Raw genomic sequence first — 18,999 nt, forward strand, 5'->3', positions numbered from 1 at the left:
ATCAGATTGGACCTATACATCTCAGGAGAATCAACTAAAAATTCCTTGAGTCAATGAGGTAATTAAATTGAACTTTTAGGAGCCAGCCCTGATGGTCTAGTGGTTAAAATTCAGCACTCTCACTGCTTTGGTAGCATGGGTCCATTTCCCAATCTTGGAACTGTACCACCTATCTGTCAGTTGCCATGCTGTGGCAGTGGTTCACACAGAAGAACTAGAAGGACTTGCAACTATGATATACAACTATGCACTGGGGCTTTGAGGAGAAAAAAAAAAAGAGTAAGATTGGCAACAGATGTTAGCTCAGGGTGAATCCTTCTCTGCCAAAAAAAAAAAAGCTCACCACCAATGCTAATGTGCAGCCAGGATTGGAAACACCACATAGCTTAACCCCATTCAATAGAATGGGTGTTGATTTTAAATAAATTGAACTTTAACAAAATAAATTTAAAGCAATCAATAGCAGCTATCTAAAGTTAGTTTTTAAGCTATAAAAAATAGAATTGGAAAGAAAAAAGTTATTTACAATTACATAAAAATCTAAGCACAGGAAATGTGTGGGAATCTTTATAAAGAAAACCTTCAATTTTGCTGAGATATAAAAGGTACAAATACATAAGGGGATATACCAGATCTCAAACAAGAAAGAATGACTACCTTAAGTTTACTAATTCACATTCATTTAAGAAACTTTTATTGAGTGCCTACTTCTATGATTCCAGGCACTTGGAATGGATCAGAAAAACATATAAAGGTCAAAGTTGGCAGTCTTAGCTGCTTTCAATGGGAATATCAGCCATGTTTCACCATTAAACATGAGTTGGGTGTTGACTAGAATCAGGCTCTCATGAAAGTATCCTTCCATTAATACTTACCTATTTTTCTTTCCTTTTTTAAGTAAGAATAAGAATTTTATCAAAAGCCTTATTTTTCTCTTTAGAACTACAGATGTATGCTAAATTTCCTAACATCAATCTATTACTGAATTTCCATAATTAACTCTATCCTATGAGGGTAGATTCTTTTAATTATTGTTTAAATTGGTACATTATAATTTATTTGGGATTTCTGCATTTATACTGAAATGTGCATTTTACCTACACGTTTTTGAATGATTGTTTAAAAAAACTGGGATGAGTTAACATGCAGCACAAGGAGGGCACTGATGATGCTTCTGGCAGAGGCAGTAGAGGATGGAATGTGTAGGCTCTCAAATACAATCAGAAGCAGGTCAGAACCCACGTAACCAAAGCCATACCCAAATAAGAAAAGTTGATTACTACCACATACATGCAGGCAGAGGATCAATTCATCAACCACCATGAAAAACTACAGCAACATGGCAAAACAGAAGGAAAATGACAACTCTCCAGAAACCAAACCTGAAGCTACAAAAGATTACAATCTGACTGACAGAGAATTCAAAATAGCTGCCATAAAGAAACTCAGCAAGTTACCAGAAAATTAAGAAAGACAGTTCAACGAGCCCAGGAATAAAATTAATGAACAGAGGGAATACTTCACCATAAAGCTTGAAGCTCTGCAACAAATAAACATACAAATTCTGGAAATAAAGAACAAAATTAATCAGATAAAAAATAATGTAGAAAGCATTAAAAATAGAGTAGATCTTATGGAGGAGAGAATCAGTGAGCCTGATGATAGAAACATAGAAATGATTCAGGTAGAGGAGGAGAGAGAATTAAGATTTTTTAAAAATGGAGAAATTCTTTGATAAATATTCGACCTAATTAGTAAAAGTAACATAAGGATTATAGGTATCCCAGAAGGAGAAGAGGGGGAGAAAAGAGAGACAGCTTATTCAAAGAAATAGTAGCTAAGAATTTCCCAAACCTGGAGAAAGAACTGGACATGCAAGTACATGAAACAAATGGAACTCCTAATTACATCAATGCAAAAAGACCTTTTTCAAGGTATATAATATAAAAACTGTCAAAAGTCAATGACAAAGAAAAAATATTAAGGGCAGCAAAAGAGAAGAACCTACAACCTCCAAAAGGAACTCTCATCAGGCTTTCAGCAGATTTCTCAGCAGAAACCTTACAGGCTAGGAGAGAGTGGAATGATATATTCAAAATACTGAAAGACAAAATCTTTCAGCCAAGAATACTCTATCAGGCAAAATCATTCTTCAGATATGACAGAGAAACAAAAGTTTTCCAAGACAAACAAAAGCTGAGGGGGTTCATCACCTCTAGACCTGCCCTACAAGAAATATTGAAGGGAGCCCTGCTATGTGAAACAAAAAGGCAAAGGTTTACAAAGCTTTGAGCAAGGAGATAAATTGACAGACAAAATCAGAAAATTGCAGCTTCATATCAGAATAGGTTAGCTAGGATGAAGGGTGAAGGATGAAGGGAAAGAAGGCATCAAAAATAACTATGAGCACTTCAATTGGTCACAAACTCCTAACACAAAAAGAATAATTTGTGACAACAGTAACAATAAGTGTACACAACAATAACTATAAACACTGCAATTGCTCACAAATTCATAACACACACACAAAAAATAACGTGACAAGAAAAACATAGAAGGGGAAGAGGAATGGGATAGAACCTGTATAAGCTAATGGAGATAAGAGGCTATCAGAAAAAAGACTCTCATCTATGAGATCTTTTATATAAACCTCATAGGAACCACAAAACAAAAAATTCAGAGCAAAGCCACAAATCATGAGAAAATCATCACAGAAAACCACCAAACTGAAATGGCAGATGGAAATACAAGGAGAAAGAAACAATGGAAATATAGAACAACAAGAAAACAAAAAATAAAATGGCTGTATTAAGTCTTTATATATCAACAATCACTCTATGTGTAAATGGATTGAATGCACCAGTCAAAAGACACAGAGTGGCTGGATGTATTAAAAAGCAAGACCCAACAGTACGCTGCCTCCAGGAAACACATCTCAGCTCTAAAGACAAACATTAGAGTGAAGGGATGCAAGATGATACTCAAAGTAAAAGAAAGTGGGTGTAGCCATACTTATATCAGACAAAGCAAACTTCAAGAGAAAAAAGATAAGTGACAAAGATGGGCATTATATAATGATAAAAAGGACATGCCATCAAGAAAATATAACACTTGTTAATATATATATATACTTTAAATATGAGTACCAAAATATATAAAGCAACTATTAACAGAACTTAAGGGAGAAATTGACAGCAACACAATAATAGTAAGGGATCTTAATACTCCAATTACGTCAATGGATAGATCATCCAAACAGAAAGTCAAAAAGGACACAGTAGCCTTAAGTGAAACACTAGACCAGATGGACTTCATAGATATATAGTACATTCCATCTAAAAACACAAGAATACACATTCTTCTTGGGTGCACATGGAACATTTTCAAAGACAGACCATATCTTGGGAAACAAAGCAAGCCTCAACAAATTTAAGAAGATTGAAATCATATCAAGTATCTTTTCAATCACAATGCAATGAAACGAGAAATCAACTACAAGAAAAAAGCTGAGAAAGTCACAAACGTGTGGAGAATAAACAACATGCTACTGAACACCTACTGGATCAATCAAGAAATCAAAAGAGATATCAAAAAATAGCCAGAGACAAATGAAAATGAAAACACAATATACCAAGCCTATGGGATGTAGCAAAAGTGGTACTAAGAGGGAAATTTATAGCAATACAGGCCTATGTTAAAAAAAAAACAAGGAAAATCTCAAATAAACAAGTTTACACTATAACTAAAAGAACTAGAAAAGGAAGAACAAAGCCCAAAGTCAATAGAAGGAAGGAAATAATAAATATCAGAGAGAAAATAAACAAAACAGAGACTAAGAAAACAATAGAAAAGGCCAATGAAACTAAGAGATGGTTCTTTGAGAGGGTAAACAAAATTGATAAACCCTTAGCCAGACTCACTAAGAAAAAAACAGAAGACTCAAATAAATAAAATCAGAAATGAAAGAGGAGAAATTATAAGAGACACCAAAGGAATACAAAAGATTATAAGAGGATACTATGAAAAGATATACATGAACAAATTTTATAATCTGGAAAAAATGGATAAATTGTTAGACTCATACAACCTCCCAAAACTGAATCAAAAATAGAGAGTCTGAATAGATCAATCACAAGCAAAGAAATTGAAACAGTAATAAAAAATCTAGCAAAAAACAAAAGTCCAGGACCAGATGGCTTCTCTGGTGAATTCTACCAAACATTCGAAGAAGATTTAATTCCTATCCTTCTCAAATTACCCTGAAATACTGAAGAGGATGGGATGCTTCCTAACTCATTTTATGAGGCTAATATTACTCTGATACCAAGGTCAGACAAGGACAACACAAAAAAGGAAAATTACAGGCCAAAATCGCTGATGAACATAGATGGAAAAATCCTCAACAAAATATTGGCAAACTGAATACAGAAAGACATTAAAAGGATCACACACCATGATCACATGGGATTTATTCCAGGGACGCCAGGAAGGTTCAACATCCACAAATCAATCAATGTGAAAAGCCACATTAAAAAAATGAAGAATAAAAATCACATGATCATCTCAATAGATGCATAGAAAGCATTTGACAAGACCAAACATCCATTTATGATGAAAACTCAATAAAATCAGTATAGAAGGAAAGTCCCTCAACATTTTAAGGTGATACCTGACAAACCAACAGCCACCATCACACTTAATGGTGAAAAACTGAAAAGCATTCCTATGAGAACAGGAACAAGACAAGGGTGGCCACTCTCACCACTCTTATTCAAGACAGTACTGGAAGTTTTAGCCAATGCAGTTAGGCAAGAAAAAGAAATAAAAGGGATCCAAATTGGAAAGGAAGAAGTAAAATTCTCACTATTTGTGGATGACATGATTGTACATATAGAAAACCCTATAGAAAGCATCAGAAAACTGTTAGAAATAATTAACAAATACAGCAAAGTTGCAGGGTATAAAATCAATATACAAAAATCAGCTGCATTTCTACACACTAATAACAACTTAGTAGAAAGGGAGGTCAAGAATACAATCCCATATACAATCACAGCAAAAAGAATGAAATACCTAGGAATAAATTTTGCCAAGGAGGTGATAGACCTACACAAGGAAAACTAGAAGACATGATTAAATCAAAGCAGACATATAGAAATGGAAAGATATTCTGTACTCATGGATTGGAAGAATAAACATAGCTAAAATGTCCATATTACATAGAGCAATGTATTACATATAGCATACATATACATATATTACATATAGCAATCTAAAGATTCAATGGAATCCCAATCAGAATCCCAATGACAACCTTCATGAAAATAGAACAAAGAATCCTAAAATTTATAAGGAACAACAAAAAATTCCACGTAGCCAAAACAATCCTAGGAAAAAAGAACAAAGTTGGAGGTATTACAATTACTGAATTCAAAATATACTATAAAGCTATAGTAATCAAAACAGCATGGTACTGGCAGAAAAACAGACACACAGATCAATGGAACAGAATTGAGAGCCCAGAAATAAAACCACATACCTATGGACAACTAATCTTTGACAAAGCAGCCAAGAACATATAATGGAGAAAGGACAGTCTCTTTAATAAATGGTGTTGGGAAAACTGGACAGCCACATGCAAAAGAATGAAAGTAGACCACTATCTTACACCATACACAAAAATTAACTGAAAATGGATTAAAGACTTGAATGTAAGACCTAAAACCATAAAACTCTTAGAGGAAAATATAGACAATACACTCTTTGACATTGGTGTTAGCAGTATCTTTTCAAGTTTCATGTCTACTCAGGCAAGGGAAACCAAAGAAAAAATAAACAAATGGGACTCTATCAGATTAAAACGCTTCTGCATGGCAAAGGAAACCATGAACAAAATGAAAAGACAACCCACCAACTCGGAGAAGATATTTGCAAATCATATGTTCAACAAGGGGTTAATTTCTGAAATATATAAAGAATTCACACAACTCAACAAGTAAGAAACAAACAACCTGATCAAAAAATGGGCAGAGGATATGAAGAGACATTTTTCCAAAGAAGCTATACAGATGGCCAACAGGCATATGAAAAGATGTTCAACATCACTAATTATTAGGGAAATGCAATTCAAAACTACCTTGAGATATCACCTCACACCCATCACAATGGGTATAATTAACAAGACAAAAAATAACATGTGTTGGAGAGGATGTGGAGAAAAGGGAACCCTCATACACTGCTTGTGGGAAGGCAAACTGGTGCAGCTGCTATGGAAAACAATATGGAGATTTCTCAAAAATTCAAAAATAGAAATACCATATGATCTTGCTATCCTACTACTGGGTATTTATCCAAAGAACATGAAATCAACAATTCAAAGAGATTTATGCACCCCTATGTTCATCGCAGCATTACTGACAATAGCCAAGACGTGGAAGAAATCCAAGTGCCCATTAATAGATGAATGAATAAAGAATACATGGTATATATATATATATACACACAATGGAACACTACTCAGACATAAAAAAGACAAAATCGTGCTACTTGCAACAACATGGGTGCATCTCGAGGGTATTATGCTAAGTGAAATAGGTCAGACATTGAAAGCCAAACACCGTATGATTCACTCATGTGTGGAGGATAAACAAACACATAGATCAGGGAGAACAGATTAGTGGTTACCAGAAGGGAAGGGAGTGGAGGGAGTGAAGGGGTAAAGGAGCACATATGTTTGGTGATGGATAAAAACTAGACTATGGTGAACATGATGCAGTCTATAGAGAAACTGAAATATAATAATATATACCTGAAATTTACAGAATGTTATAAACCAATATGACCTGAATAGAATTTTTAAAAGTATTGGGAGGAGTTAATAAAATGAATTAAGTAGCATTCCAAACTTTGGGTTCACTTCATGGAAATTTTAAAGAATTTTCACAGATAAATTGTATTGCTCTGTACCCTTGTGGGGAGGTTTCTTATGAAGTTTTCTGTTTCTTTTTGTTTATATTTCTCAGGGAAAAATGTCCAAATTAATCTCTTATATATAGTATTTTCTTGTGTATCTAGAACCTCTGCCATGTATATTGCTTCACCTTTTCCAATTATCTTTTCTGTTTCCTCTTGATTAGATTTGCCAGAATATTATGTCTTTTACTAACATGGGAGGGGCTAGGAGAAAGAACCAGTTATTGCATGTACTTGTTGATTTTGTTCTCTCTTTTCCAATTCACTGTTTTCTACATTCGTATTTTCTTCTGATTCTCCTTAGGTTTTTTTTTAACTATTCTGGCAAACACTGATTCTTTATTTTCTTACTTTATATAAATACATAACATTATCAATTTCCCAGTAAGTACACTGGTAAACAGATAAACAGACCTCGAATCTAAGACTGCAAAGAGCAAAAGATACGGAGCTTTCTGAGTTTTGAGATTAGCAAAAATTTCTTTGAACTTCATGTTTTATCTTTTATAATATATGTGGGTTTTTCTACTCTACTCCATGTGTTTTAATATAAAAAACATTCCTTCTCAGAGTATTAAAGCAAAGTTCATTAACAATTGCAGAAGACATTGTTTTTATCCAGTGGTTCTCTCCCGCAGGACCTTCGTGCATCCCCAGCAGTAAATGGATTCAGGATAACTTTGGCTATATCCCACTACTTTTATGTGCAGGATTTGCATTTTAGTCGAGCTAAAGTTTTACTTTTACATTAACAAAATGCTTTCTTGGTTAAACAAAGCAATTTTGTCAAGCATAGGAAATATACAAACGTCTAGATCATATAAAAATACATGTAACTAAAAATGGAAAAGCAAGTAAGACAACTATCTTTCATTTTTACATTGTGATATAGCTCTGGGAGTGTTTGATTACATATTGAATATCCTGTCCAGGCAAATTAGTAGGAACTCAATAGTCATTTAAGAATATACTTTTATTTTCAAATGATTAGATGTTTCTGGCCCAAAACTACATTAATATTTTCTGGGTATATTGTGGTGTGGATAGAGTCCCTGAGCTATATAATTCCTGCTTTTAATAATTTCTTGACACTTTCTGTAGTCTAAGAAGTGATTTGGCACATGTTCTATCATATTTTAAAAGATCTATTCTGTTTGTAAGGTACAAATTTTTTTTTTTTTTTTTGAGGAAGATTAGTGCTGAGCTAACCTCTGCTGCCAATCCTCCTCTTTTTGCTGAGGAAGACTGGCCTAGAGCTAACATCCATGCCCATCTTCCTCAACTTTATATGTGGGACGCCTGCCACAGCATGGCTTGCAAGTGGTGCCATGACCGCACCGGGGATCTGGACGGGCCAACCCTGGGCCACCAAAGCAGAACATGTGAACATAACTGCTGCGCCACGGGGCCAGCCCCAAAGGTACCAAATTTTTTAATTAACTTTACTAATTGCTCCTTATTTTCAGTTATTTTGATTTCTTAAGACTAAGATTTACTTCAACATTTCATATACTGATTACAATTTGCAATACAAAATGACCTTTCAACACTGGATTTTTGCCTTGAATTCTTTGAAATTGACATCGCTAACTCTGCTTTATGCTTACATTTGCCTGATATGATTGTGTACTCTTTATTCATTTTGATCCTCCATTCATTGGTTCCTCCTATTAAGCCATTTGAAGCAAAATCAACTGCAATACATTTTCAATGAACTTATTTTATAAGGAACTTGGGTGTTGTGACATATTTTCAACTGTCCTACCTATGTTCATCTTGCCTAGTCTAGATGAGTAACTTTCCCCCCAGAAGTCTAAGCATTGCTACATTGTTTCCTAATGTTTAGTGTTAGGAGCAACTCTGAGACCAGCTAGATTTTCAGTCCTTGCTAAGTAATTTGTTTTCTTCAACTGCTTTTAGACCACACCCAACTTGGATAAGTCAAGTTACTGCCCATTTCCCAAGGAAGCCCTGATGCTTTTCACTTTCACTCAGTTCCATCCACTTATTCTCGTTTTGGGAAAATGCCACCTATCAAAAAACAATTCAAATGCTATTAGTGCTTCAAGACATGTTCCTAGTATTCCTATCAGTCAGAATTATCCCATCCTTTATTTAAACTTATACCATTGATGCTCTACTGTAGCACTGATTACATCCACAGTGCATTTTTGGAGACTGTCTACCATAGTGGCTAGAATATGCCCTGGAGTCAGAGCACCTGGGCTCAAATTCTTATGCTGCCACTTTCCAGTTGTGTGACGTTAACTAAGTTACTGGACAATCTGTGTCCTGTTATCCCATCTGCAAAATGGGGATAATGCTACCCACCTCATGGAATGGTTGTGATGATTAAATGAGCTAAATATGTAAAATATCTAAACCACATAGTAAAATATAGTAGGTGCTATATGAAGTCTTGACATATATGTACAGGTATATATGTGTGGTGTGTGTGTGTTCTCTAACATTTGTATTGAGAAAATTGTTACAAGAGAATGAAACAGGCGCTACCATAGAGGAATATGTATTCAAAGGATGGGACAATTAAATATGGATTAAATATAATCAGTTCAGGGAAAGAAAGCATTTCAACTGAACCCTAAATCTTTTAATTCCATAGTATTTTAAAAGCTCTTTCACATGCACTAGCTCCTTTAATCTTTACAGCTTTGTGAGATTATTTTGTTTTTATGAAAGCAAAAATCAAGGTTCAAATTGCCTAAGATTCAGTAAGTTAGAAAGTCAAGATTAAGAGAGATCATTGTACTTGGAGCTTGCTAGGGTTACTCTCTCTACATTTGCATTTTTCCACGAGGGATGAATGCGAATGCAATAGACAGGTTGGGACAGACAGGACCTAGGGTATAAAAGAGTTTTCCAAGCTTTGGAAACAGCTTAAATAACAGAATGGAGGAGTGAAATTACATGGGATTCTGGGAAAACTAAAAGTAAAGATGGAACACTTAGCACAATGCCTTGCAAAGTAGGCACTTGGTTGAACTGAATTACACCTTTCAAATGAGATTCCTTCAGTTTAGCAATTATTTGTGGTAAACAATCCCTTGGCTTCTAGCCGAAACATCTACGCAATATAACTGTGACCTGTCTTGAAGGAGAGGGAGGGAGGAAACAATGAAGAAAGAAAGAAAAAACAGCTACAGTAAAGAAAAACTGTGAAGTACAGAAAGAAAAGAAAACTACAGTAAATAATGGGGTATTTTAAATATTCACAAAAGGTGGTTATATAAAATAAGTGTAAGCACGATTATACAAAGGTAATTCTTTTTGCTCACTAAAAATAGTACGAATAAACCTTAATTCTCAACAAGATTAACAATTTTACCAACTGACAATTGATTTTGAAACATATCAAACCTCGTTTCCTAATCTTTGAGATAGAGGAAATGACACTAACTGAAATACGTTAACATTACCTGTAAGTGCTACGGACCTAAGTTGCATATAATTCATCAGTTATATTATTAATCATCTGTGAAACCTTGGAAAAGTCACAACTTTTTTGGGCCTCAGTTTCCTATATGTGCAGAATACTGTTCGTATTTTGAAGAGTTTTGGGTAGGGCTCTGAAACTCTATACCATGTTATTAAAAAATTAAAAATAAAAAGGAAAATATGAGAAAATATTTACATATTCTCAAGCATTTGAGTTATTCCCCTTATATTACTTTTAAAATCACACATAATTAATACCAGGTATTGAAGATAGCTCAATTAGTCTCATCAGTTAAGTCATATATAAATAAAATTATCTTTAGATCAACATACTATATCTAAAATTAAATTCTTCAGTGACATATTCTGAACAGAATGAGAGGTCTACTCATAGGTTAACGTAAGAAATATTTGTCTCAAAATCAATTTATTTAATATTTGACAGAAGTCTCATCATCAAAAATCCTTTTATTGTTCCTTTGGTAAAATTTAAGTATTTCCAAAGTCCTGAATCAAATGTTTTCTCTTAGTTTTCCAATGGCTGTGATTTGTCTTCTTTTGGTCTATTCAGTAGAAAGTGAACCAACTGGAGTAGAACATCATCATTAAAACCTTTTACATCATTGTCTTCGATTGTTTCATAAAGAGGCTTACTTTGTGTTCCCCAACATATATTTTTACGAGGGTTATTTTGATCAGCCTGTGTAGTCAGTGCCAAAGTATTTAACTGGTAGCAGAAAAAGGAAAAGTATTTTCCATCTGTGACCACACCCTGGGAGACAAAAGGTCGAGTAACATCCGCTTCGCTCCAGAATCCTGTAGAAGAGAGTCACGCTGAAATTTGACAGTATCAAATACCTCCTAAAATCTAGATGTTTTATCTACCAAATTCCTAGAGCTCTCAAAGTTTTCCCATCTCATCCATTCTAATCCTATATTCCATTTCTGTATCAAGAATTATTTTCTCCCTTCTAGTTTCCCCAAACTCATGACACATCTTTTCAACAACTTCAGTCTTCAACTTTAACTCACTTCATCTAAGAAGGGCAGCCAGCTCTATCTATGCAGATCTCCCCTACATCTGGCACTAACTACATCATTACTCATCAACTTCAAATATGTTCAAATTTCCCTATACCAGCTGCATCTACCACCCAATAACCATTACGGCCATTTACTTCACCAAATCTACAAACACCTTCAGAAAAAAACTGACTTTCTAAGGATTTCAGCCATGTCATTAGATTCATTCTGTATCTTCCTTTATGTATTTCAAATTGGTTTTATGAGTTGCTGTTGTTTTGCCCAGTGTGTCTTATGTCAACATAAGGTTCCAGGGTGTCTTAATACCTTTGCTACTCAAATTTTCTGGCTGCTTCTTGTTCCAGGCTCACTGGCTTTAATACTTTCAAACCCAACTGCCAAGGCTAAGCAGTAAGTTCACTTCCCCACACGTTTTCTTTTTTTAAAGATTTTATTTTTTTCCTTTTTCTCCCCAAAGACCCCCGGTACATAGTTGTACATTGTCTGCTGTGGGTCTCTCCAGCTGTGGCACATGGGACGCCGCCCCAGCGTGGCCCCATGAGCAGCGCCACGTCGGCGCCCAGGACCCGAACCAACGAAACACTGGGCCGCCTGCAGCAGAGTGCGCGAACTCAACTACTCGGCCACGGGGCCAGCCCTCCCACACATTTTCTATCAGCCTTAATGGAGATAGCCAACGAATAATGTTAAAACATGGAATTAACTATACTGTAAAAAGAAGTATTTTATCTTTCATGAATAAACAGCATCATTTTAAAATCTTCAAGAAAGTTTCCTCTCACCTTTTCTGATTCTTTCTACCCCTATTCCTACTCTCTCCATTTATTTCCATTATAGAAACAAAAATCAAAATAGTGAGTATAAGGTTAAATTACATACACACACACACACACACACACACACACACACACACATACATATATAGGAAAAACGTGAGCCTGGCAGTAATTAAATCTGTATTAAAATCCTCCTGGATATTTATAGAGGATTAATCGAGTTACATATTATATTACTTCAGGTTTTGCAATAAAATCCAAATGGCTCACAATGTGCTCTAATCTAACAGTGCTATGTGATAAAGCTGCTGACTTCCTCTATCTCACCCTCTAGCATTCTCCCCCTCCTTTTCTTCACTAGCTTTCAGGTTGTTCCTTAAATACTTCAAGTCTGTTCCCACCTCAGACAACTTACTTGCCATTCCTCTTGCCTGGAAGTGTCTTTCCCCCAAGTTTGTGCATAGGCAGCTCCTTACCATTCAGGTCTCAGTTCAAATGTCATTTTTTTAGAGACCTCTCCGGAATCACTCTGTTTGAATGGATTCTGCCCCACACCTCATTTATACTTGCACCCCATAAATCATTTTACCCCTTATCTAGTATATTTTCTCCACAGTCTTATCACTAGCTAAAAATAGTACATGTTTATTATCTTGTACTCTCCTCACTATATTATAAACTCCAGGAGAGTAGGATCTGTCTGTCTCATTCAACACTGTATCTGCAAGGCCAGCAGTGCTTGGCACATAAAAAGCATTCACTACTTACTGAATGAATGGACAATCTCCTAAACCACATCATGGATATGGCCTTCATAGACATTAAATTGGATAGCTGTGATTTAATCTAAAATTTAATCGGCCAAAGCATTTCCTTTTCTAGTTTCAGACAGCTGCTATCATTTGACTTAGTTGGGTACAGGCTTTGAAACGCTTGACAACACCATCAGAAAAAAATACATTCACACACAAGTGGTCAAAATAAAAGATCAAAGTAACTACCGATGTGCCACTTATCAGGTGTAAATGGAAACTATGCAATTATGGATTTTAAAACAACTGTACCTTGTGCCAATGCAAAAGTTTTCAAAATGCTAAGATTCAACCTGCATTTTAACCCAAAGAAAACAACGTGAACTACTGAATTCTTAAAATGTCATAGACATCTTCTAAGAACAATAATGTTATAAAATTAGTGTTACCTTGATACATAGCTTGTGCTCCAGTCCAAGCAAAAAGGCTTGCAATAGCATTAGCTCTAAAAACAACTTCTATCTGATCAGCACAGTTCTTTTTCAAAAGCCTTTCCCTTTTGAATTTGTCAGGTAACAGATGAAACTGGGTATGTCCGTAACAGTATGGATCTGCTGTCTTTGAGCCTGAAGAGAAAAATACAAACTTTTCAGATGAAATGCACATGTAGAACATCTGGAGCACACGCCCCTAGTATTTACTTCAAACCCACCTTTCTCCTCTACTCATTAGGTGATCACTAGTCAAAACACACACATGGAAAGGTCAGTTTATTTATTTATTTATTTACTTTCTGCTTTATCTCCCCAAATCCCCGCCCCCCGGGTACATAGTTGAATATCTTAGTTGCAGGTCCTTCTAGTTGTGGCATGTGGGACGCCACCTCAACGTGGCCTGAGGAGCAGTGCCATGTCCGTGCCCAGGATCTGAACTGGCGAAACCCTGGGCCACCTTAGCGGAGCAGGCGAACTTAACCACCCCGCCACGGGGCCGGCCCTGGTTTACTTATTTATTTTATTGATTATAATAAAATTAAATTTCACATGAAAGTACAAGCTGCTAGATGCCATTAAGCCCACATAGGATAAGTCAAAAGAACACACATAAAATTTACTTAAAATTCCATATTATTTCAGTTTTCTCAAACCCCTTAGGCTTCATAAGGAGCCTTGTTATTCTCCTGGTGACATTCACCAAAGGATACAAACACTTCATAACTTTACAAACTTCATTTATTATTTTTATGTAATAATTACATACCTTGCTCCTAATAAAAAAAAATTGATTTTTATACTAATGTCTAAGTAAAAAATTAAGGGCATTAAAATTAAATGCATTAAGCATTTCATGAAACGCTGCTAATCCTGCCTTTAGTGGCAACGTGCTTTCAAGCAACAGTTCCCCATAATTCACTCTCTAAGACCACAGCGACTGAGAAGGGGCCAGTAAAATAGGTCTGGGCGACAAGTATAAAGCTGCTTTCTGAAAATCTTCCTCAAATTGGTTAGGAATTCATAAATGAAGAAAAAATAGCAAAAGAATAAGCTGTATGAGGGGGGACTTCAATCCTTATTAATTTTTATATTCCTGATGGTTATCAGTGTGCAGCACAAACAGAAGGCTTTTGTAAAAGAGACAACCACTGCCTCAAGTCCAGTTCTACACTTGTTTGCTTTTGAAAAAATACAAATTACTTTTTCTATATAAGTCAATAGAGCCTAATAAGTATAAGTATTTTTTAAAGTTAAACACTGCTATTTCAGTAGAAACAAGTAAAATGTTAAACGGTGAGCTGAAAGAATATTTTCCTGCCAATTTTCATGTGTATTACAACCAACTGAGATTATGAATTGCATTGCTTATGGACCTGAACCTCTTGGTCACCAAGAATTAATTATGCAAGTTTGCACAGGACACTGTGAATACCTTTATGGCACAATATATCAAAAGAGATACTTACCAATAAATATGGTATTTTCATATTGCCGTTTAAATAATGGAAGTTTGTCTGGCTTACAATTCATAACGGGGATTTCTATAGGTACAGAATAATCCAGCGGCACAAACTTAAAAAGAAAAGTCATTAGGTGAATTCACAGCAACACTAATATATATTTTACTCACATTCTTGATAAATTTAAAAATCTTAAAAATAAGATGTTCTTAAAAAATGATTTGATAACACTACCATCTAATGATGGGCCAAATCCAGGCAGCCACTTGTTTTTACAAAAGAAAGTTTTACTGGAACACAGTCATGCGCATTCATTTATATAAGGTGTGTGGCTGCTTTTATACAATAAGAACTGAGATAAACAGTTGGAACAGAGACTTATGGCCCCCAAAGGCTAAAATACTTACCATCTAGAGCTTTATAGAAAAAAATGTGCCAACCTTTGACATGGACACACAGACAAGACTCAAAATATACTTGTTATCTCCAAAAGAACTGCAAATACGTAAAATGACCAGGTTATAACTGAAAAGATGCCTTGATGTACGATTAGGTAGTGTAGTCTACTGTAAATTACAACCATAAACTATTATCAGTATTTTTATATTAAGAAAAAGAAAAGATTTATATGGTCCTAAAAACTGATGCCTTAACTCCACTTAAAATGATTATTTGACCTTTGCGGAATATACATATACCATAGAAGGTTAGAAACTGAAAAAAATCTCAGTTAAGATGTATTCAACAGAAACAAAAGGCAAGGGATCCATCCAAAACTTTCCATCCTACCAAACCCATTACCTAGTCTGCCTATGACATTTCATCATCAGACGTCAACAGATACAGATGCAATAAATCCTTACCTCTGGGAGTTGTTTGGACATTCGAATCTGGTTGTTTGGTTTATCATTTATTTGGTATCGCAAAGCATCAACTCGACCTTTCCGATGACCACAGGGAATAATTTCTTCACCACGCAACCAGTAAAAGTGAACTGGGCGTTTACAATCTATCAAAAGATATTCAAAATGTTTTTATCTGATCGTTTCGATAAATTTGATTATTAGAATACTAAACTCAGCAATACAGAACTCAAGAATGATTGTGCTAATGAAAAATACATCAAAAATTACTGTTTGACGTAATATAAAGAATCTGGGTTACGTGATAATTTAACTCAAATGATCATGACTTAAATATCATGCTCAACATTTACTGTCTACTTACGCCATCACTACACTAAACACCAACCAAAGAGATTTCCCAGTTAAGAGAAAACAGGGATAGCACTCACCAGAAATAAAAAGTTTAATAGGCGTCAGAGCTATCTTATGAATTACTAATTCAATCTTCACAATAACTCTCAAAGGTATGTATAGTTGTCATCATCTCCATTTTATAGAAGAAGATCCTGGGTCTTGACAAGCTTAAGTAAATTTTCCTAGGCCATTAATCATGAGTAGACAAAGACCATGATGCTTCCCTCAAGACCACTTCCTTCCCAACTGTGAGGGAATTAACATCCACTCTACAAGACTCAGTTGAGCACACATCTACAGTCATTATAACGGTAATTCAACAAATATTTATTAAGGTACCTACTGGGTGGTAGATATAAAATGATGAACACATCAGAAACACTGATTTTTAAAACTGGCTATCCATTAATTACTTTTTATGTCTGGACAGAATGGGTACCAGAAGTTGCTAATTGTTTACTGGGAACCCAGAATGGCTGGGTTTGAATCCTGAGCTCCAAATCTGTCTTTTTTTTTTTTCAGGGAGATTAGCACTGAGCTATCTGCCACCAATCCTCCTCCTTTTGCTGAGGAAGACTGGCCCTGAGGTACCATCCCTGCCCACCTTCCTCTACTTTATGTGTGGGACGCCTGCCACAGCATGGCTTGACAAGCAGTAGGTAGGTGCACACCGGGGATCCCAACTCGTTCGCCCAGGCGGAATGGTTGAACTTAACCGCTGCTTCACTGGGCCGGTCCCCATGGGCTTTTTGACTAGATACATTTACGTTCCTGTGCCTCAGATTTTTTTCTCATTTATAAAACACTGCTACTTACTGTAAACAGTTATTATGATAAATGCGTTGGCACACACAAAATTTACAACAGGGACAGGCAAACAGTAAGCACTAAATAAACGTCAGGAATTTTAATCAATATCGCCTTTAATCTTCGCAATTCTATGACGAAGTACTATTATCGTAATTCGCATCTTGAAAATGAGAAAAATTTGGCTGAAAGAGGTCAAGGAATTGACATATGGTCGCGTAACTTTTTGGTGGAAGAACCAAAAAGCCATCAACGCTACTCTTCCATTTGGCTGGACCTTCACAAAGCAGAGTCAAGGCCTGAAAGCCAGGAGACCTAAGGCTACTAGTCTGGGGTGCTACAGTTAATAGGTGGCAGCACAGGTAACAGAACCCAGTCTCCAAATTCCTAGTGCAGTGACTGCTCCTGAACCAGGCTGCCCCCACCTAAGAGCGAAAGGCCGAGAGAAAGACTGACAAAGCAGAAAGAAATGAAGAAGGGGCAAACCTGGGGCGAGGGGCCACACATCCCAACCTCCCCGGCTCGGTGTGGCGGGCCCCAGGCTCACCGAGGGCGGCGGCAGCCAGGGCCGGGTTGTGAGCGCTGAGCAGGCCCATGAGGGCGGCCACCAGCTGATCCAGGAAGGGCGAGCCGATGGTCTCATATTCCCGGTAGAGGGGCGGGCGCCCCTTGCGCCGCAGGAAGAAGTGCTCCTGCAGGAGGCAGTCACACGCGGCGGCGCGCAGGGCCGCTAGGTCCCGGGCCGGCGCGGGCGCGGGCGCGGGCTCGGCGGGCGGCGGCGGCAGGCCCGACAGGAACACGGTCTTGGTGAAGCCCTGGTACCAGCGGTCGGCGTTCAGGGCGAAGGTCTGCGGGTAAACGACGTACTTCATGAACTGCATCTTGGTGAGGATTCGCAGCTTCTCATCCACCGACTCGGCCGCGTGCACCATCGCCTGCCACCGCTCCACTCGCCGCTGCCGGGCTGCCTTGCTTTTGGCCTTCAGGGAGGCCACAATCGGGGGGTAGCGCGCAACGGGGGCCGCCGCGACAGCTGGGCCGATCATTTCTGGAGCCGTCACGGCGGCCGCGGCCGCGGTGTGCAATGACAGCCCTGGACCGCGGGGCACAAGCCTCCAATACCTGGCCGCCGCCATCTTTGCTGGGGTTCCGGTGCCAGAGGTCAACTTCAGCAACTCTTGCCGTAAGAACCAATCAGAAAGCGGAATCTGAGCCAGGCTTGGGGAGGCCGATTCTCACTGGACTTGAGATACGTTGCGTCATCCAGTTCTTAGCCAATTAAATCACTTTTCCAACTTTGTAGTCCCGAGCGTTCGTAAGTGAAAGGAAGAACTTGTGTGCCGATGGGTTTTCCGCCGGTCTGACCGGGGGGAAGGAAGCTTTTATATGGGAGGTGCTGCCGCCTGGGTTTCTGTTCCAACCAGGGCAACCCTCGCCAGAAACCGTTTAGGAACATTCTGCACCGCAGCCTCTATCTCTTAGCTAAAATGATTTCATTTGTGTATGGCACACCCAACTTCTTTTCTGTTTTAGTTCTTGGGGTTGAAACTTCTTATTGAAACTTCTTATTGAAAATACTGAAAATAGTTTAGCATGTTTTTTGATAATATATGTTTATTTTTAAAATGATGCAAGTATCATTCAGGTGACCACTGCTAATCTTTGGGAAAATAATTGCATGTATTTCTCTATGCTAATTGATATACAGATTTGTAAAAACTACTAAAGAATTGTGTTTAAATTTTGCTTTGTGTTAAAACTCGTTATTATTTCACCATGAGTTGATTCCTACTAATCTGTGAGCTTCTTAAAGTAGGAACTGTTTTATTTTTTAATCCTGAGCAGCCAATCAAATACCTTTGCATAATGGGTACTCCAAAATATGTGCTGAAAAAAGTCACCTAAATCACTAAAAATCTAAATTCATTTCAGGTAATCTAATTTATTAAGTCATTCTCCTATTATAATTAGAAACTAGA

The 18,999-nt window shown here is 37.0% G+C and overlaps 1 protein-coding gene across 4 annotated transcripts in view; it reads right to left on the reverse strand.

Annotated features, from left to right (window-relative positions):
• MRPS30 (mitochondrial ribosomal protein S30) overlaps positions 1-18,760 on the reverse strand; it is a 159,127-nt gene extending 140,367 nt beyond the window's left edge. For 3 of the 4 annotated variants that reach the window (XM_070246833.1, XM_070246832.1, XM_070246831.1), the window contains exons 1-4: positions 17,568-18,760; positions 15,818-15,963; positions 14,961-15,066; positions 13,450-13,626 (exon numbers count right to left, since the gene is read on the reverse strand). In XM_070246833.1, the coding sequence (XP_070102934.1) occupies positions 13,450-13,626; positions 14,961-15,066; positions 15,818-15,963; positions 17,568-18,156 (1,018 nt within the window). In that variant the 5' untranslated portion in view covers positions 18,157-18,760. Of the gene's footprint in view, positions 1-10,823; positions 11,245-13,449; positions 13,627-14,960; positions 15,067-15,817; positions 15,964-17,567 lie in introns of those variants that run through there. The other variant, XM_005615071.4, reaches the window with a different exon arrangement.
• Between the last annotated feature and the right edge of the window lie 239 nt (positions 18,761-18,999).

This window comes from Equus caballus, chromosome 21 (genome assembly GCF_041296265.1).
Source record: "Equus caballus isolate H_3958 breed thoroughbred chromosome 21, TB-T2T, whole genome shotgun sequence".
NCBI lineage: Eukaryota > Metazoa > Chordata > Mammalia > Perissodactyla > Equidae > Equus > Equus caballus.